The 23,744-nt window shown below is 42.3% G+C and overlaps 1 protein-coding gene across 2 annotated transcripts in view; it reads right to left on the reverse strand.

The window, feature by feature from the left end:
- Positions 1-1,372: 1,372 nt before the first annotated feature.
- Positions 1,373-23,744, reverse strand: part of sytl2b (synaptotagmin-like 2b) — a 28,519-nt gene continuing 6,147 nt past the window's right edge. Inside the window, exons 2-19 of one of the 2 annotated variants that reach the window (XM_064301641.1) lie at positions 22,376-22,719; positions 20,546-20,697; positions 19,068-19,191; positions 16,335-16,404; positions 15,475-15,583; positions 13,470-14,315; positions 10,188-12,911; positions 9,485-9,589; positions 8,752-8,814; positions 7,984-8,069; positions 7,385-7,495; positions 6,300-6,469; positions 5,365-5,467; positions 4,965-5,126; positions 4,489-4,567; positions 4,228-4,327; positions 3,257-3,462; positions 1,373-2,952 (exon numbers count right to left, since the gene is read on the reverse strand). In XM_064301641.1, the coding sequence (XP_064157711.1) occupies positions 2,804-2,952; positions 3,257-3,462; positions 4,228-4,327; positions 4,489-4,567; positions 4,965-5,126; positions 5,365-5,467; positions 6,300-6,469; positions 7,385-7,495; positions 7,984-8,069; positions 8,752-8,814; positions 9,485-9,589; positions 10,188-12,911; positions 13,470-14,315; positions 15,475-15,583; positions 16,335-16,404; positions 19,068-19,191; positions 20,546-20,697; positions 22,376-22,476 (5,460 nt within the window). In that variant the 5' untranslated portion in view covers positions 22,477-22,719 and the 3' untranslated portion in view covers positions 1,373-2,803. The remainder of the gene's footprint in view (positions 2,953-3,256; positions 3,463-4,227; positions 4,328-4,488; positions 4,568-4,964; positions 5,127-5,364; positions 5,468-6,299; positions 6,470-7,384; positions 7,496-7,983; positions 8,070-8,751; positions 8,815-9,484; positions 9,590-10,187; positions 12,912-13,469; positions 14,316-15,474; positions 15,584-16,334; positions 16,405-19,067; positions 19,192-20,545; positions 20,698-22,375; positions 22,720-23,744) is intronic. The other variant, XM_064301642.1, reaches the window with a different exon arrangement.

Raw genomic sequence — 23,744 nt, forward strand, 5'->3', positions numbered from 1 at the left:
AGGTCATAATCGGTGTATGCCAAACCTGATTAAGACACCTGGATTTGTTTGTTGCATCGAGAGGTGTTACTCTATGGATTTCTTTTGGCTTTTGAAACTGCACGTCAGGCGGAAGTCGAAGATCCCAGGTGAACACAAACATGACTGCCATGTGCATGCTTTCCATTGAGCATACGCTGACTACGGACAGAATCATGTAAATGCGGATATTGGAGAGAACACATTACTCATGTGTATGCAATAATTAAATGTTGGCATAAACCGATTATTCCCAATAATCAGGGTATTGGTGTGCAAGTAAATGTAGCCACTGCTGCATCCAACCACAAGACTAGATGCTGCTTGAAATGAACTTGCATCTTCAGAGCAGAAAAAGGCAACATTTATTTGTTTGGAAATTTAAAAAAAAGATCTCTTCATTAAATTCTAATTAAAAACACTTTTTGGCCATCAGAGTGAAACTGGTGTAGAGACAAGTACACACACAGCTCCACATCTTAATTATGTGTAATGTGGTACAGCTGACATGACTTGGGGTGGAAGTGGGACTTTATCTTAATGTGTTCCCCTGGAGACAACAGATGCAACACCACTAGGGGGCACCAGACTTAAGTGATGTGTGTGGTATGTGAGACTTTGTGTAGAGGACTGAAGTGGCTGCTTCCAGATGGGGCTAGCTGGGCATTTCCTATGGCAGTTGTGCCAAGCCCTGCTCCTGGAGATCCACCATCCTGTTGGTTTTCATTTCAACCTTAATTTAGCACAACCGATTCTAGTAATTATCAGCCCAGCAAGATTTCTAGCTGTTGAATAGGGTTGTGCTGTTTGTGGGTTGAAGCGAAAACCTTCAGAACGGTAGATCTCTAGAAACAGTGTATAGCAGCCCTGTATTACGGTGTCAGGATACCTGTGGAGTTAATTATACAAGAGAGAAAAAATAAGAGGAAATACAAAGAAAATGGGTCAACGAGATAAGGTATACATTCAGCATGCTGCAAGTGCTGAGCACTATACTCTGGTATAATTTAATATGGTATGTATTCAGTCAGTGACCTTAAATGGTGAACTTGGTGGTGAAAAAATATGCCTACTTTTATGAAAATCCATTGCAACTCTGCATTTGTTCCTTGATATTTTTACAGAAATGCATAATCTGGAAAACTTGCAATCTGACAGAAGGCTCACCACAGGATATTTGCTACAGGTTGTCTACTCAAAAACCTGTTGCAAATGTAACACACAAGCATCTTTGTTTTTTCCCTCTGTTCTGTAAAATCTTGGTTGACATAAAATGGCTGTAATCCTTCTACCATGAAAAATGCAGAGCACTGTGACTGATAAGATCACTTCCTGTCAGTAACTGCATCACGTGTCACTGCTCATGTCATCTTTATTAGTAGGTGTTCATGCCTCCAGCTCACTTTGATGCAGCGCATACATACATACATAGCACATCAGTGCACAGCTGGTAAGAAAGTGGCTGTGATTACATGCTTGATTTAAACCCGCTATCTCAGCTCTGAAATTTTGTATGGTTGAGGAATTAATGCTGCCCCCTACAGGCAATAAATAAATGAATAAATAAGTAGAAGCAGAGAAGTGCCCGCCCTGACCTGCTTACAAACCTCAACCCCAAAGTACCTTGATGCTGAATTCTATTTCTCTTTATAGTAAGTTTGGTTATGCATTAGCTTGTCTCAGCATTGCAGCACAGCGTACTATAATTGTAGTACATATTTGATTTAAACATTGAAAAAAAGTAGTTGCAGTTAATTCCCTGTTGATCTACACTAATAAATATTGCAATATTATTTTAAAAGAAGTTGGGATGAATACAAATTTTTTGAACAATTCCAATTAAAGTTTACAGTTTTACTCAGCTCAACTGGTTTCTGGGATTAGTTGCTGATTTTAAGATGAAAACAGAAACCAAAACCTTTGGCTCCCCCAGAGCAAGATTAAACACACCTGATATTCTACCGATTCAAAGGATTTGTACAAATTTTACGCAGCAACTATGTCGCAGTATATGAGAGAAAACATAATACAGAAACCCCAAAAACATTGGAACATTCATGTCATTATTAAAAAGAAAAACACAACTCCAGTCTCCCTTTTGGTCCTATGCGATACCTGGCATACTAATTGCCTCACTGCTAGTTACTAATTCTAAGATGACACAGGTCATATGAAGACCTTATCAAGATGGTATTTTGCTATTTACATTACAATCCAGCAGCACTGTATTCAAATAGATAAGGGCACAGACATTTCAAAGCCTAGACACAGTGATGAAACAGATTGTGGTAAAGAACATGTCAGAACATTGGCAGGTTGTTCTCCTCTGTGGTACTGAATGTTACAAAACGTTCTGTACCACACTCTCTTTCATCACTGTTTAAGACTGAGTAACATAATTACTCACACCTTTATATAAAGCATGGAGCTTTATTCTAAATACAAGCACAGTGCAAAGGGAATATACAGATAGTAAAATATGAAATACATGTGTACTGTATGTATAGTCTGATGTTAATAAGAAACTGATTGAGCAATAAGCAATCTTAGAATTAGCAGAATTTCTTCACCAGAGTCCAGTTAAAAAAAAAAAACAATGTCACTAAACACTAATAGCATAAAGTCTGTTTCCTTGTTTACTATAAGAAAAATCTAAAGGTTTACTGCTATATGTAGCATGATATTTCTCTGCAGTTTTAATTCTACATTATACACACTTCATTACGCACCTTTCAGTAAATTCTTAGGTAAAATAACTTTATCCCAAAATCATGTAACCATTCTCTCATTTCCCCATATTTTTTGCTACAGTTAGCATCCTTAAAGGGAGCACATCCTCCACCCATTCGTTTGGGGAATCCATCATCCGTTCCCATAAATTTGCCTCATCTGCACTGGAGTCCATCCAGCCCACCACTGCCCCGTAACTTTTACCTGTAAAGAGAAGAAGCTGTCACTGTTCAGCTACTCACTCATGATCAGAATTGGCTTCAAAATTGCTTCAAAAATGATGGATGAATTAATTAATAAACGAAAGAACGAACAAATAAATAAATACATTTGGATTTTCAGGTATTCCTGATATTTTTTTTGTGTGCTGAGAAGAGAAGAAAAATGTTTTCTGCCAAAAAACATGAGCAAATTCTCTTTTCTCAGCCAATACGAGGTTAAAAACGAAAAAAGGAATAGTCCTTTGGCAAATGTGGGTTCAAAGGTCACACAGAGGTCGGCAGCTCACCGGTGCCCAGGCCCAGTCTCAGGCCGCCCACGATGTGGCTGGCGATGTGGTCATAGTCCCAGACCGTGAGCTCCACACAGGCCTCGGGCAGGTCCCCCGCCTTGAAGCCGTCGTAGACCATGGTGTGGTTAAACGACGGGCTCCGCGTCTTCTTCAGAACCCGTGTTTTCTGACAGCTCTTTCTGCTCGTGTCAGGAAGCACGAAGCTGCCGGGGAATGGGACAAGTCAGATAGGGCGACATTGTCGACACAGCCCCTAGAACATCTGCGGCTCTTCATAAAATCCCTAATCCTGTGCGACGGGAGATTCTAACTGGGGGCGTCGCCGGCTGCACCAACCAAGAAATATGATTGGTCTGCTGAGCCAAAGACCAAGGTCCCTAGCCAAGGGAAGGCATTGCACTCTATTTTTTGTTTGTTCAGGGTGACATTACATTTTTTTGTGTACATTCAGTTGCTACCTCGTGTCTTCTAACCTGTGCTACTTTCTCCCTCTCTAATCACTACAGCAGCAAGCTCAGCTAACTGATGAGCATAAGTTATACTAACTGCATCACTGGAACTACTGTAGTAGGTCTGCAGCAGGTTTCCAACCACAGCCCTCACTGGCTGCTCTGCACAACTGAGCTGAAGTGTCCTTTGCCAATGGAGCTAACTGCAACCGTATTGCTCCTCCAGGGGTGACATCATAATCTGTAACTGACACTCATGTGCTAACTCGCATCTTTTTAACTTGAACAGAGATTTAATTCACAGTCTCAATTCTCCCAATTCACAGTGCCAAATGATTGCACAGACTTGAGGTACACAACTGACCGGAACAACTGCGATTGTGAAATGAGACTGGGACAATTCCAGCAATGCTGCAACCAATGTATCTATACTGCCCTGCAGGGCTGCTGGACACCGTTAAAACTGGCAAGGTTATGATTCGATATAGCTGCGTATTTGCTATCGGTCCTCATACGTACCACTTCACAAAAGGGTTAATGGATATGCCCCGGATGATAGGGAGGTCCTTACAGTCTTTCACCCAGATGTGGACTTCACCCGTGTTGGACGATTTGTTACCTGAAGCACAGAGAGACGAGTCGCACATAAGCAACATAAAAAGGCGTTGTCATGCAGATAGATCAAGTATTCATAAAAACCAAAAGTATAACTTGCTGTTCATTCTCTGGTGAATATAAACGGCAGCGATTGGTAACTCGGAAGAGGTTTGGCAGTTTTACCGTAGGCCATCTCAGGAAGGAAACGCAGAGCCAGTCTCAACTCTCCTCTGTACTCCGAGGCCTGGAAGGCAGATGGCACCTGTAACGGAAGAGGGTATAGGCAGCAGTCTCCTGAGTACCTCCATCAGAATGCACAAGCGCACCAGCTCTGTTTTCTGCTACATTTCAAACTTCAAACATTTCAGTTAAGATGGCAGGCTTAAGAGAGGTAATCATATCAGCATCATCAAAAGAAATACGATAAAGGCTTTAATTTTATTTGAGTATGGTTTTCACAAAAAAAATGATTACAGCAGCTATTTCAAGTACAGTTTGACATTGTACAAGTGCATTTTTGCACTTGTACAATGCCAGAATCACTGGCATGCACAAATGGTTTTGATCATGAGTAAATTTACAATTTTTTACATAAAAATACTTAAAAGAGGAATGAAATCAAAATTGCTGAGGATCTAACATCTCTCTGCATGTCTTACCCTCGGTTTCAAGGTTAAGACGTCCATATGGGTTTTTCCAAAGTCCCATTTGGACAAATCCATCTCTACCTCACCCAGGAAAATGTTACGCCCAAAAGTGTCATTGTGCCACACAGAGAGGTTGAGCATAAGATTTTTGAGGGTCTCCATGCGTACTCTGTACTGGATAGGAAAATAGGACAGTTATTAGTATGGGAATCCTATTCAGGTGTGATATACTGTAACAACTTCTGAGTGACAGTATGGTCAAACAAGAGCCAATATATGGCAAAGCATGGCTTTTGTGAGAGGCAGGCCCAACATCATGACAGCAGGTGATTACCTGCATTTACTATTCACTATTTCAGGCAGAACCTCGTACGTAGACAGAATTACTCTGGCATCCATGTGGTTCTCTTACCCGGAGAATCTCACTGAAATTCGGGTTCAGAGTCTTCTTCTTTACCGAGGTCTTCCTCTTACCCAACTTTGGTTGGTTAGGTAAGAGGTAGCTCTTCACATATCTAGAATCAGAAACATTTTCAAAGTGAAACAGTAAATTAGCAAGATTCCTATCTTCAGTAGGAATCTTATGCTTTGCACTTTGTGAAAGTTTACTAATGAACACATTCACCTGAAAGTAAGGTGTGTTGCAGTTATAAGTTTAGTGAGTAATACTGGCTGACAGCTACTGTATAACAATTTGGAATACACTAGAAAGAACAGCTTCTTGTCATTTTCAATTTTATCTTCAGGCTATCACAAAGGCCGTTATGTGACAAGCAGTGAATTATGAAGTCCTATAGCTGGATCTGAAGGCCTTTACTGATGCCACTAATAAAAGTGTTGAGGTGCTATAGCTGGATCTGAAGCTTTTACTAATTACACTAATAATAGTGTTGGAGTCCTATAAATGAATCTGAAGCTTTTAATGACTCCACTAATAATTGTGTTGGAGTCCTATAGATGAATCTGAAGCTTTTAATGACTCCACTAATAATAGTGTTGGAGTCCTATAAATGAATCTGAAGCTTTTAATGACTCCACTAATAATAGTGTTGGAGTCCTATAGATGAATCTGAAGCTTTTAATGACTCCACTAATAATAGTGTTGGAGTCCTATAGATGAATCTGAAGCTTTTAATGACTCCACTAATAATAGTGTTGGAGTCCTATAGATGGATATGAAGCTTTTAATGACTCCACTAATAACAGTGTTGGAGTCCTATAGATGAATCTGAAGCTTTTAATGACTCCACGAATAATAGTGTTGGAGTCCTATAGATGGATATGAAGCTTTTAATGGCTCCACTAATAACAGTGTTGGAGTCCTATAGCTGGATCTGTGGTGCTTACGGGTTGGAGCGGTTCTTCTCAGGGTCCACAGCCGCCAGATCTCGGCACTGCACCACGAGGATGTGGAACTCCTTCGACTTCTTCAGGTAGCCGATGGAGAACTGTATGGTCCCTCGCACCTCCACGCTGCCGAAGTCGCCGCTGTAGACACTCATCACACTGCCGCTGACCTGCCCGCGGGGTCGAGAGGGGGTGAGTGGGGGAGCAACCCAGAAAACGGCTTCAGAGCCGCAACCAACCCACATCCACTGCAGGGTTGGTCTTAGAAAAAGAACACTTGCGTACTTTAGATTTTCAAACTTCTATTAATTTCCCCTGTGGTGTGGAAAAGGGTAGAATTGCTGACCTCTAACTGGCAGCCTCTCAACAAGAAGGTTTCTGTCTTTTTAAATCAGAAAGCTTTGCAATGGATCAATGGTGCAATCACTCCTTCAGGGTAAATAAAGAGTGTATAGCACTGGTGTAAAATAAGTATGAACAGGGTATTGGACTCCAAACTAGAAGACTTCTGGCTGGGGCCTAAAGTTCAGTGATTGCAGGCTCAAGCCTGGGCTATGCCATTAGCCAACAAGGAGACTACAGCTGGCCTAATTCTGTCAAGAGTAGGGTGGGTATAAGTTGGCCAGGGCTCCTCAGGTTGCAGGTGCATTAGTTCCTCCTAACAAAACAGCAGGTAGCACCAGGCTACCAGTCTCCACTAAAGAGAGACACACCTTCCACTTACCGGCACTGACTCTCATTGGGCTCTTTGTAACCTTCAGAGCAGTATATAATCACTGGCTGAACTGTGGGTACCTCGGAGTAGTGTGCTTTAGCTACAGCACTCTCTGTACACATATGGGTAGCACAGCACCGATTTGATATTTGTTTCCACACTGAGAAAAATGTATATATATATATGGGATATAATGTCCAATAAAAACAGTCTGTTCTTTATTATTATTATGATTATGATGATGATTATTATTATTATTATTATTATTATTATTATTATTATTTGTCCATTTACCAGTCAACATGAGTATAAAGTGCAACTGTATAGCTGAGAAAGTGTTAGGAATCGTGGAGTTAGCGTGCAGACATACAGAAGACATGCCGGAGGAGCTGCTAAGGTTAGTGAGAGAGCTGCCAATCTTGGTCCGCCTGCCCGTGCGGACGCTGCTCTCCGAAGCGGAGTCGCTGTCTCTTGCGCTGCTCTACAAGACAGCACAGAAACAGCAGCGCACGGAGACGCACAGGTTATTCACACACATCACACCCTGGTTAAAACACAGCAGAGAGCAGTCACACACGACACACCTGGGGAACACATTGAACACAGACTGAAACAGGCTAAAGCAGCTCGGTCACATGCACACGATGCAGTGGAGGTCAGAGGTCATACAGTCAGGATATTGTAAAATCTCAGAGAGTCATGTGATACCATTTATCCCAGATAGCAGTAGTTCACCAGCTGTGGGGTTGAACTGGGTCAGAGGATGACGAACAAAGAAAAAATATATAATTTAATTTATAGGCATCCCTGTCAAATATTACATGTAAAAGACACATTCATCTGAAGAATGTGAATTGCCATGGTTTACCTTCCTTCATTTACAACATTAGGCTTTAATGTTTTATGTTCAGATTAGTCTCCCATTCACTGATGTTTTGAGCAGGTAGCTGTGATGTCATGTCCCTTTACCTCTTTCTGCAGGAAAGCGGGCACAGATTTGCTCATGCTCTTCATCTGGCTGAGGTCAGAGGGAGGAGACTGATGTATCACAGAGACTATGGGATGGAGAGGAGGCGGGGTTAGGGTAAGGGTCTACATACAGGCATAAATCATCCCGAAAGCAAAATCACTTCATTAAATGTTTTAATGAAATTAGCAGTATTTAATTAAATGACATTCACGGACAGGATGTCAAGGCATCTCTGTTTTTGTGGATGATGTCATCCTTTTGGCCTCATCATACTGTGGCCTCCGATGTGTATTAGAACAGTTTACTCACAAATCAGAACTATTGCTGATATGAATTTACTCCTGGTTCTGTTTGAAAGCTCAAATGTTTAAGTAACCACATCTGAACAACCTTATCTCAAAAATCAAACAATAAACATACCAATAAATTTATATTGCTAGATTTAAAAGTTGCTACTTTCCTTAAGTCTGTAAGAACTGCTGAGTGATGCTCAGCAAAGATACTAAAAGTGATAGACGATTGTGTGTATACTGAAAAAGAGGTGTTTTGAAAAATGAACAGAATAAATGAATAGTTCCATTAAAATAAATAAGTTTGAGAACAATAATGAAAAACTAATATATATAATATTACAATAAAGTCAAAATCAAAACCCATGAAATAAATAAAGGAACACAAAGATTTCATTAACTTGACTAAAATTGATCACAATGAAAGGGCTCTTCTGAATAAATTGAAAAATTCAAAGCAAAAGAACAGATATTTACCATCATCCATACTGAGCATTAATTCACCTCTGGAAGTGTTTTTACTCCTTCCTTCTTCCTCACCTTTGGGGAAGGGAAAAACATTACTCAAAAATGTATGTGGGTGAAATTCAACCATCTGAGCACTGGGAAACCAACATTTCATTAAATATGACAATACAATGCACTGTCCAAAATTATATAAGAATATTAAGTTTAATATAACAAGGTGTTAACCATACCATTTACCCTTTAAAACAGATACTACAAGAACCAAAGAATTGCACCTGATATCTTACTACATTCATTATATTTTTGTTAAAGTTGATGAACATACATTAATTAAATGTATGTTAATACAGTACAAGGATTATTTAAAGATAATAATATCATGTTACTGTATATGAAAAAACACACAAACAAAAATAAAATTAAAAAATATGATTATACTGTACGTTACACATATTGAATATAGTCCAATATCAAAATTCTCATTAAAGGTAGTGAATAGTAAGCGCAGGCTTGTCCGTTAAATCAATGAAGCACTTTGGAAAAACAGCACACACCCTAAGGTACGATGTGTTTCTGACATAATGCTTACATACAGAACACAGTATGGTTAGAACCAATTATCATTAACTATTAACCATTATTGGCCTATCACGTGAGAAGTAAATCATATCCGGTATCTGTGTATGCACAGAGTGAACCGAAACCTCTCTGCAGCGGGACACCACAGAGAAGTTTTGCTTACTTGTCGGCAATAAAGTCATGTCCTCAACACTTTTGGAGGCGGACACGGGCCTCAGTCTGGCTCGTTCCAAGGCCATCCTCACAGAGTTTGAGTCTTCGTCATCGCCTTCATAGAATAAAGAGAGCTTATGGAATTATGGAAATTAACAAAAATCAAAACTACCCCCTGCAATCAACAGACAGACCCCACGACAGTAATATTACGAAAAAGCATAAAAATAATTTTATAAACATAAAAATGATATTTCCATTGAGTTTCACAGAAAAAGAGTGCTGTGTAAAACCTTATAAAATTGTTGTATAAAAATTTTTATACAACAATTTTTAGAAATAATTCACTTATTAGTTTATTTATTAATTTGAATGATGTATTGTTTTATGAATATAATGGATATATTCATAAAACACGATCAAATCAAGGATTTTAATTTTATTCACTAATTCTAGTTGAGTTGAAATTTGAAAGTTAGAGAGATTTCTCTAACTTTCTCTGTTCAAAATACAAGCTTACCAAGCCAAACAAACTTAAATGGATAACTTCTTTGATACGAATCAGTTAACCATGAGTCTGTTTTAACAGTTAAAAAAAACTTGATCATATAACCTTGATTACACAATTACATAATTTCCCCAAATAATCAAAAAAGTGATTATATAGCAAATTAAATATAAAGCAATGGGAAAAAAATAAAAGCAGATCTTACAGGCCGAGCTTGTCCCAGAGTAAGACCAGGTTTCGCAGGTACTGCTCCTGTAGGAATCAAGGTCAAGGCCATCTGTTCCATGTTGGGACTGCCAGGGGTACTGCCCCTCACTCCCCCTACTGGCCTGGGGTTCCTCTGAGACCACTGGGGTGCTGGATCGAACAGGTCCACTCCCCACGCCCAACTCCACTTCCGGTGGGGAGCTGGCACTGGTCTCCACCTCCTTCTCCTTTTTTGCAGCCGGCATGCTCTGGAACGTTTCCCCCTCTGGAATTCCAAGGTAGTGATGGTAGTCTTGGTAAGGTATGCAGGACCTGGCAAGGGGCTGTGGTCTCTCACCACCATTCGATGTCCCTGAAGGTCGTCTCTCTGGGGCCTCTCTGTGTGGGGGCTGTCTTTCACTCAGTTGCTCCTCCTGTGTGTTCCTGAGGTGCTCGGATGAAATGTCCTGCTGCTCTTCGCTAAGGTTCACCATCCCGGTGGTGTCTCCCAAGCTGGTCTTCCTGGGCTGCTGGGGGTTCCTCTGGGCTATTGAGGTCCTATGCTTGATGAGTGGAGCCTGGTCAGAGTGAAGGGGTGAATCCTGCTCCTCCTTACCTGCAGGCCACTGCTGTGACTGAGTCCTTTTTGTTTCCATAGAGGGGCTGCTATCTGAAGATCTTGTCATGCTCATCTCATCTGATGATCCTGACTCTTGTCTGGGAAGAGGGGGTGGAGAGAGCCGTTTCTTCTGTTCAAGCTCACCCTTAGGAGATGAGATATCAATGGTGTACCTTTTCAGATTATAGTTCTCAGCTCTCTGGGCTGTAAAGTTAGCCATTTCCAGATCTTTGGACGGTAACCTGGGGTATGGCTTTTTATCACCAGTTGGGGATAGGCTCTCCTCTAGGTCATTCAGACTTGACTCTTGACCTTTCATTTGGGGGCTTTTTGGACTGAGTGTTATTTTTTCAGTGGGAGGCAACTGTGAAGTCTGCCCATTAGTTCCACCCCAGAAATCACGAAGGTTTTTAAACTGCAAGTTGCTTAGGCTCTGGCCCATCGATGTCTTCTCCATCTTTTGTTTCATTGAGGTGACCGTAAAATTAGGACCTTCTTTGAGTGGGGAAGCACTGTAATCATTATCAGTATCTACCATCCTAAGGTCAAATGCGGACTTTGAAGTCTTTTTGTTCAAACTTCCAGGGGGAGCAGAAAATTGGCTTTTTTTAGTGTCTGCTATCTCTTGTTTTGGTTTGGCAGTTATCACTGTGGGTCCAGGTTTCTCACTTTCCCAGAAAGTTTTGAGGTGCCTGACCTTGTCTGCACTGTTGTCAAGTTGATTAGGCCCCTGTTTGACAGTGGTTGCAGAAGAGGATTGCTCCACTAATGATGATACATGTTTGGACAGTGGGGCCATCCCAGAAGGCACCTCCCCTTTCTGGGGTAATTTCTGCAAAACAGTTTTCCCTTCTACTGAGGAGACAGGAATTTCCATATCTTCACCAATGACAATGCATTTAGCAATGTACTTCTCTTCTTCTAAACTCTCAACCAGGTGACTGCTCTCAAGGGGCAGAACTTCATCCACACACCATGGAGCAAGAACAACTTCTGGTTCTCTATGGTCATTCTGTGCTCTTTTGAGAGGGTCCTCTTGTGTAAGAGAAAGAACTGACTGCACACGTGGTTCACGAACACCATCCTCCTTGTCTATAGACTTTCCCTTAGTATGAATGCCTTGAGCAAGAGAATGAGAGACACACATTCCATAAACCTCTTTCTCATTTTTAGTGTCTAAATATGTTTCTCCTGCCCTTGGTGGGACCTTCTGCTCTGCCTTACAGAGGTCTACTTTAGACTCTATCTTTGTTCTGTCAGTTTGACTAACAGGCTCGATTTCCTTATGTTTGGAGGTTTCACTAGACCTGCTGGTCGGTATTTTAGGGCTACTGTTGTTGCTCTCCCAGAATGACTTCAAGTTGGTGATTCTTTGAGGCGACCTCTCATTTCTCGGCTCACTCTGTTTAACCTCTTGCTGTGTTGTCTTGTGGACTGGACTGCGCAAGATGGCTTTGGCCTCCCTGTCATGCACCTCCTTTGTTTCTATTGCATTTACTTTATTTTGGCTCTGGGGTCGGACAGTGGACATTCGTGGCACTGGCTGATAGGCTAACTCTGTGTTGAGGGAGGAGTTTGCAAACTGAGTTTGTTGCAGAAGGATGGGGTCCTCTATTGCAGATTCAGGGCATGTTCTTTCTTGTTCAGTCGGAGACTGATTTTTATCACTGTATTCTACACAGATGATGCCCGTTTCTTCTACCATTGCATTTCTTTCCAGTTTTGCCCTCCTTAGATGTGACACCTGTATGTCTGCAGTTGGGGACCCATCAGAAATCAATGCTTGGTTGACTGTGGTGAAATCACCTTTGGGCATGACTGGTTGGTCCCTGTCTTCCACCATCTTATGCTTTGTCATATCATCTGCAGGTGCCCCTGGTTGATCTTTGGTTTCCACTTCTTGTTCACAGACGTGCTCTTCTTGACTGTCTGAGCTTCTGCTGAACCACTCTAGGACCTTGGTAATGGAGTCACCCTTGGCGAACTCTGGGCTTCGTAATTCCAGCACGGGTGATGCTTCGAGGCTCCTCATCCGAGCATAAACTGGCTTACTTTTCTCATCCATGAAGGATGGGAGGCAGGACACCTGGGGAGGTGTTGATTCAGCCTGCTTCTTATTCTGACCTGTAAAAATACACACATGAATCATTTTTATCATGCATCACACATTAATAGGTGTTACTGAAATGTACAAAGACTATACTACAAAAACAAAATATCAAAACATACACTTGCTTAATCCCCAAATTCCCTTAGATTATGAACAGAAGCATATTCCTTGGAATCCCAATTCAGCAATAGCCTCCAGAACATTTTAATAATATACATATATGTACCTGGCAGGTACAATATGTATATTATATAGAGTTAGTGAGAGTTTAGTAAACGAAGACAATCACTATTAGTCAATAATCGTATTGAGCATTAGCGTCCAAGAATGTACATGTATGGTCTCTTAATTTTCTTGCGTTTCTAAATTAATTAACAGAAACCATTCAAAATCTCTATGGTGGAGTCCATAACTCTTCATTGTTTTCAACTGTTAGTAAATCTGCTGAGATGGAAGCAGGATTATTTTGGCTGGCTGATCTGACCAGGTATAGGATCACGTGAATTTGATTTCAGCATGCATTCAGAGATTTGATTTAATTGGACCAGAGCTTTCAGCGTCACCGGTCTTACCGACAGGGTCTTGGGGCAGATGTACATCTTCCCATCTCGTGGGCGCCATCTCTCCTGTAGCCAGTGGCTCACCTGTACCTGCCTCTTCCCTGCCACCTGCCCGCCCGTGACGCTGCGCCTCAAAGCCGGGAGAGGGCGTGCGATCGCGGGGGGGAAACTTTGTATGGGTCATCCAGCCAAACTTTGACTCCTTTAGAGTTCTGGAAGCATCCGAGGGACAAGCCTCTTCCTCTGGTGGCTGATCACAGACTGTGCTGCACGGGGCAAGGCTGAGACCACTGCTGCCATCATTCTTCTTGCAGTTGGTGCCTGGCTCCACCTCCCCTCTTTCCTCATCCAATGGCGCGGGGTGGTCCAGACTGACCAGGTCTTGGTCCCCATACTCCCGACCCTCCCACAGGTTTGGCCCCCCGGCGGCATCCCTCGGGGCGAAACCTGCTTGCTCGCCGTACAGTGTGCCATCTAAATTCTTGTCTTCTGCCCCCTTCTCCGTGGGCTTTCCCTCCGGGGCAACGTCAGCGGGCAAAGAGGGTTGGTCACCCGGCAGCTCCAGCCGCCTGCCTGCACCTTCATTGGGCAGCCCAGAGTCATTAGAGCTCCAGCTGGTGCTATGTTTAAGTATTCCTCGGGGCGGGACCGATTTGCTGCGTGAGCCAATCCTCCAGTCCCCCCACTTGGGGAATAGACTATCATTGTCAAGGAGAGAGTCCAGGGGTTTGAAAATGATTGTTCTCTTTTTTGGTACAGGAGCAGGTTCAGTGTCTATTTCTTGTATTTCACCAGGACCTTTTAAGCTGAGGTCATCAGTTGGACCAGATACATCACTCTTGAGTGGTGAGAAAGATTCTGCAAAACAATGGGAACTATGAGTGGTGGATCAATTGAGTGCCTATGTGAAAACAGCTGCAAACTATGACAAGCGTGTGACAGAATAGCACAGGAAATGCAGAAGAGACATGCAATCATTTCCTGATTGATATTAACAACTGACAACCCCAAATTGATGTTTGTGAAGCAGGTAAGAAGAGGTGGGTTTCACTGCATCTAGCAGTATTTGAATTTTTTCTTGTCACATAAACTTCATATACTGCTAGTCTGGCAAGCAAAACCAAGCTGTTTTTCACAGCACAGTTTTAATTTAAATCTGATCGCTATGTTGTTTTTCACTTCTGAGTCTGTGAATACGATGTTGGAATGCCACTGTCCTTGAAGAAAACTGTTTTTCAGTTGTCAGGTGTTCTGGGTGTAGTGTTGCACAGTCATGCAGGAAAGCTTACTGCCTTAGCGCATAGCTACATGCCTTCTTCTTTACTTTATACAATCTGTTTGGCACTTCAGGGGCCATGGTTGCATAATCACTGGGGGGATGTCCTGAGTAGACCTCACTTACATGAGTTATTCAAAAACAATTCCCTAAGCTAAAAGAATTTGGATAAGACTGCATGTATACAGGATCACACAACATGCCATGCAGGTTTAAGATACCAGTACAGGACATGCACATGACACACATGGAGTAAAGGCAAGCACTGCAACCACAGACAGGAAAAAAGCAAGCATGTATGGCTCTTGGTGGGATTGGTTAACCAGACTTACTTTTGATTGGAAGGAACAAAGTTGTCCTTCAATTCATCAAATCATTTAAAAAGACAATACACATTGTGTTATCAAACTCTGACCTTCAGACTGGGTCATATCAGAAACCTCAACTCTCAGGAAACAGCTTGAAATAATATTATCTCACAAACCTTTCTAAAATGGTGTGTATACACAGAAATTACATTCCAATGTTACTTATACACTACTAGCATGATTACAACCGTGTGTCCTTTAAATGATGTAGTTACTTCAAGAAAGAATTTCCAAACAATTCATCAAAAGTCACCAGCGGTAAATTTGGACTGCCCTGCAGACTTGAATGCCCGCCCCCTCAATGAAATGCGACAGTTCCCTCCTAGAGATTGCGCTCTCAGAAGCACACGCGAGCGCCTGTGCACGCTCTCACCCCCCGCGGTCGTCTCGTGCAGCTCCGCGGCTCCGCTGGTTAGCTGGCTGGCTGTCTCCCCGGGGGCCTCCGGCAACACCAGCGAGGCCCTGTTGAACGGGTTGTGTCTCTGCGGCAAACAAACGCGGGAAAATCGAGAAAAACGCACAACAGAAAAGAAACACAACTCACCAAATGCTCATGTCTACATTTATTAATGAATGAAAATAAAAGGGAGGGCATATAGATAAGTAAGGACATAGATTCGAGAACAATGAAGCTGGAAAGAAAAATACAACAGGACCTCTAAATGTTGATGAGTTAGGAAATGAGTTAAGTGAAGGACTGAGCTAAGGATTGAATGTCAGTACACTAAACTGCCAATTAACCAGTAAGTGGCATTAGCAACTGTGTCTTTTCAAGCTCCTCATAATACAACGCATAGATTATCTTTGTTTTCAACACCGATGCGGAAAAGTAAACATTAATTGGAAATGACTCACTGTTTACATTCATGTGATTAAAAACTGGCAATACACCTCTCCCTCTATAACTGCGTGTTAGGTCCATCTACAATACTGAGAGCCAGCTAAAGAGCAGGCTTCTCTGGGAGTTGCATAACGAAACAAAGAAAAAAGCAACGGTATCCTATTGTGTAAAATAACACATTTTAATGTGTTGCTAACACATTGATATGTGCATTTGTTAATTAGCCCTGCTAGAAGCATGGTTACTTATTAGAGCCGAGCCATATGCTCAGGTCTATTTTCTCCTTGAAGTGTCCCTGCTTGGATGCTTGCACGGTTTATGACAGGTAGAATCACCCCCTTGCCTTGCCCTTCATTGGGCTGCATTTCTTAGCACAGCGAGGCTGTACAGACCTTGGTTGAAGAGCGCAAAGCCACCCTCGGTCTCTCCTGCTTTAGGTCCCGGAAGGCATGGTCACTTTCCCTATAGGTGAAGACAAAAGATGGCCGTTCGCAGCACTGCCACAGACAAATGTGATTCTGTAAACATCCTAAACACTCCCGGTTGTACAATACATTCACAGGAAACAGCTAGCATCTTAAACCGACTCAGTTTTGATACCGCGTCTGTTATATGTCAGGGTGCCAATAAAGAAATTCTGTAACTTCAAACCATTAAACCTATAAGGTGTATTTAATGGAGGGGTAGGGGAGCTGTCCCTTTCACCATTTGATGAAACATTATTCATGCATGCAAAATTCATTATTAATGCATGCACATTATTCATGTATGCAAAATCCCTCTGCTGAGAATTTCTGCTCTTCAAATTTTCCAATGTGACTTCCAACAGTTTCATCTATTTTCCAATTTTGCTTTAAAAACAAAGCTTTTCATACTGAAAAGCAGAAGTCTGTGTGTGATTGATTTCCACTTTGATGGAACTTAATGGTGTTTTTCACCAGCGAGGAGCTCATGGGAGCTGACCCCAGAAGCAGCTTACTGACAAACTTGTGAGGGGCACAAGACTCCTCGTTGCTCTCTGACTGGGTCCTGCTGAGAAAACGCCCCCGCTCCTTCCCCCTGCCCTTTCCAAATCCCACACAGGAGCCTTCCAGAGCAGTAAGACAGAAACAAAGTGAACTGCTGATGCCTTCATTCAGAACGGACTCAACATCGAAGATTCAATGGGTTTTTTTTTTTTTTTTGCTTTTTGTTTTGAAATAAATGTGGGACCCAATGTGGGGCTGACCATATCCGATTCTCAACCCAATTTGGAATGGTCAATCATCTGTAAACTGCGTACATGCACAAACCCCACCGCTGATTGGAAAGTGTGCAGGCATCCACAGTTCTCCTCCAAAACAAACGGTGTTGCCAGCTGCTTCTTTTCGCAGCACGGATTAAAGCTAAGCCAGCACAGACTGGAGCCAGAGGAAGACCATTTGCATGTGGCTTCAGCGCACGCAGGCACAGCCAGCGGTGACACGGGCCGGATTTGGCACGCGGCTGTGAGGTCGATCCTCGCACCACGGCCTAGTGCCTTAACCGTACGAGCCATCCAGCAGCCGGATTCGGCGGTATTCGTTAAATGGTTCCTGCAATTGCTCAGGAGGCTGAGAGAAAGTGTGCCATTAAAGACTCCGTAGATTAAGACGGGACTATGCCCCGCTGTTTATACACAAAAATAACCATAACAACCCAGACGTGACCGAAAGATATTTATAGCAGCGCCATAAATGTTTTCAGGGCAAGGAGACTGGTGATGCACTCATGGCCAAAAACTTCCTGTCTTCCTGTTCCCAAGATCCAAGTGATGTTTACAGCAGTCCAGTAGCAAACAATAGTTTCACACAGTATTAACAAGAATATGTGCCAACATTAAAATAAAAAATCATTTTAAAAAACATGGGAGTGAAATCCATTTCAGTCCATTTCACATTAAACAATATGTGGACAGCTGTTCCATTGTGGCCATTAGCTTCTTCTCTTGAAATTTCTCTGTTTGTCCCTAACAGATCCCTCACATTTACGACAGTCTAAGCTGGAATTGCTGGGATATTCCAAATGCCTGTGTGTATTTACTTATACAGAATCCAGCCTATAACTAACTGTGGCAACAGAGAGAACAAAGAATCTGTTTGAACGGAGGGAGTTCTCCAGCCTTGAATATTTGTTTTATTGTTTAGAGAGGAAGATATTCTAGTGCACAAGCACATGCAGTAAAATTCCAACATCCAGCAAGTATATAAAACAACATAAAAGTATATAAAACTGAACATCAGATACTAGTGTACTTATATTTTCATGCCTCAGTATATGGATGTTCCAGTCAGTCATAAAAGGACAACAGTATCAAACATCTTAAATTACCAGGGGTAAATTGTACATTTGGAGTTTGCAACTGCAAACTGGGATTTGTTGTTCACGCAAGCGTTTTTTAAATTACAGAAAAACGCTTTGTGTAAAATATCACGGGTTTTCACTTCAATGAAAAGTTAAATTCTTCATGCGTTCTTTGATGTATGTGAAAGTAGGCGTATGTGAAAGGAGTGTGTACTTATGGCCGTACTGTACAGAAGCAGCGATGGGTCGGGTAAATTCTGGCGAGGCCACGCAGCTTCCTGGTTTATCGAGGCCCGCCTGGCTCCGGTGAGAAACACCTCTGTTTGTTCTGCGTGAGTCACCGCGCACTTAATTAAGGGTGTCATGAGACGGACACACCTCAAAGACACATACTTCAACAGGACCGGCCGGGGCGCTGGGCAGCGCACGACATGTTTGTCTGAGGCCCTGCGTATTCAATCTACCGATCTTCCCCTTTGCAGATATACCCGTCCTGCCTCGCCTTCATATCCTGCCGTGCTCGCCGCAGCTTTTAAAAAACAAACAGACTAAACGATTCCGCACAGTTCGGTACATACTGTTACACTCTTAGCTTTTGTTTAAGTGCTTGTTTAAAGGTGAATGAGCATCAGAAAATAATGTAAACATACAGGGAAAAAAAACATTAAAATCCTCTTACCTCTCCTCTCACCTCCTTTTGAATTCTACGTTTTTTGTTGTTGAAAATATACATTAAATTATGCTATGGCACGTGTAGGAGCATTAGCATGGATTAATTCGGGTTGAAAGAGGTCAAAGGTCACCTGTCCTCCTTCGGCTGCTTTGGTGGCTCTTGATTTTCTTCCAAACGTTCCGGGGGGCGTAACTTCTCTTTATTCCCATTACGGAGTGCTCTGGTCCTTGCTGCCCATGACTGGGTCAGGCTCACTGTGGACAGAGAGCACACGAGAGAGAACATGAGCTACAATTAGCCATACAGTCCAACACTGAAATAAAACTCATTACTTCTGCAGAGTCTCTCCCCATTTCTCCTGAAACTGCTCCTAAAGATCTAAAATTTGTTTTGGCCTTTATACAAGGTGCAATACTTGTAACAACAGTGCAAGAAATTAAGGAATTTTTATTCATAACATGATAATTTAAAAAATCCGGTTTCAGCAGAATGAGTCAGTAGACAAATCTGATCATTATACAGCTTTCTTCCCAGCTGTTTCTGTGTCTCTGTTACCATTGTGTTTTCATTGCTAATGTTTTCAGTACAGGATCTGTACAGGACCAATACTTTCTAAATGCTTACCCTGAAATCTGCTTCAGGATTTGATTTGCTGTTTGCAGGTGTACATAGACAAATAATCTCACAGCATGAGCATTTTGCATGTATGTGTATAACCCTAACGTGAACGGTAATAATAGCTAATACTGATAAGGTACTGGAACAGAAAGGATCGATGCCAGACTTAAAAGTGGCCCAGATTCACTGGGGCTCCTCTCAAATTTCTATCAATATAATCAGTTTCTGTGACAATAGCGCTGGCTTGCTGGGTGCTATTGTGGAGCGAGCAGCCTGACTGAGTGTGTGGTTTCACACTACCGTGACACACAAAAGGCTCATTTTGGCAGGAATCTCACAGACACCTTTATCCAAAATTATTTCCCACAAATAAATCCTCAATTTAATTTTGCTTTTCAAAGTAGCGATAGGGGTCATAATGACTTTGACCCTTTGAAATGGCACAATATGACTTCACAGTGACTGAGCCTAAAAATGCTACTCAGACTCATAAATATGCTACTTACATCTACCTCAGAAATATGTTACTAAGAATGACTTGCCAAGGAGGTCATTCTGGGACTGAGCCTTAGCAACTGTAATTTTCTAGCGGTAAACTATTTTGTCCCGCAGGCGTGCTGCAGAATAGCATAAGCAGATCTGTGTCAAAAGTAAAGCCCTCAAGTAAAATATCAGTAGAAGAAGGAAGTCGGTAAATGTGCCACAACAAAATGTCAATAACCTGCCTCCAAATCTGGGCTTTCTGTGCCCTCGAACTACAAAAATGAAAATCAACTTTCCCTTTATCATATGTCCTAAAGTAATAAGATTAGGATTGGTGGAATTTTTGCTGGAGATGAAACGAAACTCATTAGTTTAGCTGAGTACGCTTTAAGCAGTTAAAAGAAAAACAGTAGACGCTCAGAATGTATGGGAAAGTGCTTTTTACACACTGGCATTAGAGGCCTAAAGCACAGCGTGTGACAGACATGCACTGTGTCCCGCACTCACGCAGGGTCATTTGGTCCTTCTGGTTCATAGATGCCCTAATGATGTCAGAGCCATGGATGCGGTCCAGGTGCCTCTGCGATTTGGCCTCGTAGAACCACTCCCCTGACAGGTACTTGAGCTTCCCACCTTCAGCCGGAATCTTCTGCAGCTGCCTGAAGACAGAGAGAGATGGGAAGAGACTGCATTTATTTAAAAGTTGAACTGGTATTACTACCGATCCCTACTTATTTTATGAATGCTTTCCTAAAGTCCGCTCTCACGTTTATCCTTCAAAATTAAATACAGTGAATATATAACCACATACAAGTGATTGAATGAATAGCTTTACGCTGGACCCTCACATTTTCAATATTTCCAAAAATAATATATGGAATTAAAAATAGAAATGAACACTTAGAATCAATTAACTTCCAACTAAAAAGACACCAAATATTATTGTCTTTCTGATATACATTTCACAGTTCATACAATTAGTGGTTGGACAGCTCATGTATAATTTGAATTACTCAGCAACAGCTAATTGTGTTACATCTAAAGGTAGCATGCTGATAAAAGTATGTCTGAATTTAGTTTTATTAAGTTATGAGGGCTCCTCTTCTCTTTTGCTTTCCCTCCTCTCATGTGAAACAATGGCGGTGGTCATGTGAGAGGGCGCAGGAACATCGCTGCACACGCTCAGACTTAATCCCGTTAGCACAAGGCTGACTGAGGCCATGCCTCTGATCTCTGGGAACCGGCCGGAAGGGAGACCTCACCGCCAGTCTCCAAAACGCCACACTCCAAAATGCCACACTCCTACAAGTGCACAGCCTGGCTCTGTGTGTAATGATTCACCACAAGGACTTTGTATTGTATTCAGACAGACGCACGCTGTTTTCACAGTTACACTCCAGCTAGCGGCTAGCATAACTGGAACTGGCCTTGAAGGTGCGCTATGCATCTTTTCTGGCAAATACAATGCGACTATAACATAATGGGGGGGGGGGCGGGGGGGGGGCATTGCTTTTCTTTCTTTCAAACGTGGAGTTGCCTGTTCAGCTCTAAATGATCTTGTTTTTTGTTCCCCCAGAAGAGGTAGGCCCAGGTTAGGGTTTATAACATTACTGGCAGCCAGAGCTGACATTTTGCCGCTTGTTGGCTTAAAAGTGCACATAAGGGATTCGAATCAGGCAGCACGGCTGCCCTTCAGAAAGGAAAACAAGAGCTCCCCTGAATCACAACTTCAGAGGTTCCCACACCACATATTATATTTGTCAATAATATTTGTCATATGAAAATAAGCATGATGAATTCTTCAATTTGCTTTTGCAAAATGCTGTTACACAGCTTTCATTTTATGCAATTATCCACTTTCATTTGTCTGGCTATTTAAAGAGGCAATTTCCTCTGCTAAACTGCTCAGTGAATGTGCCCTGTCTGGAGATTTAACCTGCAATCTGATTTACCAGTCTTTGGTCCCTCTAAACTTCTGCATCACATTACCTCATTGAAATGATTATGGCTATTATTATGATGAAAATCGATTGTAAATATCCCCCCCATTTGATTCTGCATTCAGACGACAATGGTGAAAACTGGAAAACATTGTGCAAAAGGCCTGAAAGAATAATATTATGATTGTTTTGTCTAACATTGCATTCTTATGATGATGGCAGGAAGATTGGGCTGCATTCTTTAGTCAAATCATTCAGTTCTGATGATGAGAGTAAAGGTTTTACAGGACCTTTCCCCTCTCGTTCTGTAACGTAATGTCTTACTGTAACTCTCAACCCCTCAGATGACAGTGAAGACCGGACGGGGAAGCATTCAGCGGGAGCTCCCGAAACTCACTTGACTCGCTCTTCCTCGGCCCTCTTCAGCTCGGCGTCCCTCTTCAGAACCGTCACGATCATCTCCTGCTCCTCCTCCGTCAGGTAGCTCAGGTCAATCATGGTGCCCCTCCCTCCCTCTCGGGCTCCCCGCAGGGCCTGCACTTCGTTCGCAGTTAAAGAGCCCTTAAGGTGAGCGCTGTGATTGGATATATTGTCGTTGCCGTAGGAACTCAAGGCCTCGAGGCCCTTTGCGGAGGTCCTACTCCTATGCTTCTGGTTCGTTCGTCCACGCTGGGCCTTGTGCTGTTCTGCTCATTGTTCTCCTCCACCCAGAACGATCAGTGTGCAACAACAAAACAGCACCTGTAATAGACACAAACCCAGATTCATGGCTTCTAACTGTACTGCAAACACACAGAACTCACACAACATACAACAGAGTCAAGACAGTTACATGTACTGTGTACACAAACTAGGGCTGGGCAATATATCGACCTTATATCGATATTGTGATATGAGACTACATATCGTCTGGGATATTGTATATCGTAATATTGTGATATGCATAAGTGTTGTCACTCACTCACTCACTCACTAGTTGGATTACAGCAGGCTGTGTAATGCTGAATAGCTGAATCTGTTTTTGTCCTTTCTGAGTGGTTTATGTGGTCCATCATGAAACAGAATACAATTTACACTCTTTCAAGAGGTTGAAAAAACTTCTTTGCAATCCACAGGAAGCAAGATTCAGTCAACTGGTCAAGCGTTTTAAAAGTAGATTAGAAATGTACTTTTAATAGTCAGCTGAACTAGTTTTGCTATCCATTATCAGCTAAGGGATCATGAGTAGCTCACATACTTGGTACAGTCTTGGTCCATCCTCTGTGCAGACCGCTACATAAAAACATGGATCTAAACCCCTCTGTCACCATGCGTATCCATGACTTAGCATGTCTCCATTTGTAGACAGAAGTTACATTGGGATGTCCCTCTTTCTATCGACCCGTGACTGACTGACTGACTGACTGACTGATCTTTTTTAATGCCTTTGGGCCATAGTGAGTTCCTGCAGTTTGCTATCAATGGGTATAATCAGGCAATTTCTCCAAAACCCCTCCAACAGAAACCAGTTGGCACACCAGCGGAGGCAGGGTCCTCGCTGATCACATGAAGCATGTGACCGTTGGGTTTGCTGATTCTACCAGGACATGAGGCACAAGGTGAAAAGATTCGACTGGGCCCCTCACACAGAAAGCTCTTTTAGTTTCCCAATCTAATCATGCTGACTTCACTTAGTGTCAGGCAAGTACACCAATTAAGCCCACTTCCATTTTTAGATTTGAATCAAGAAGAAAAGAAATCGAACATTTTGTGCCGTATAATGTCTT

The sequence above is a fragment of the Anguilla rostrata genome, chromosome 12, assembly GCF_018555375.3.
Source record: "Anguilla rostrata isolate EN2019 chromosome 12, ASM1855537v3, whole genome shotgun sequence".
NCBI classification, from domain to species: Eukaryota; Metazoa; Chordata; class Actinopteri; order Anguilliformes; family Anguillidae; genus Anguilla; species Anguilla rostrata.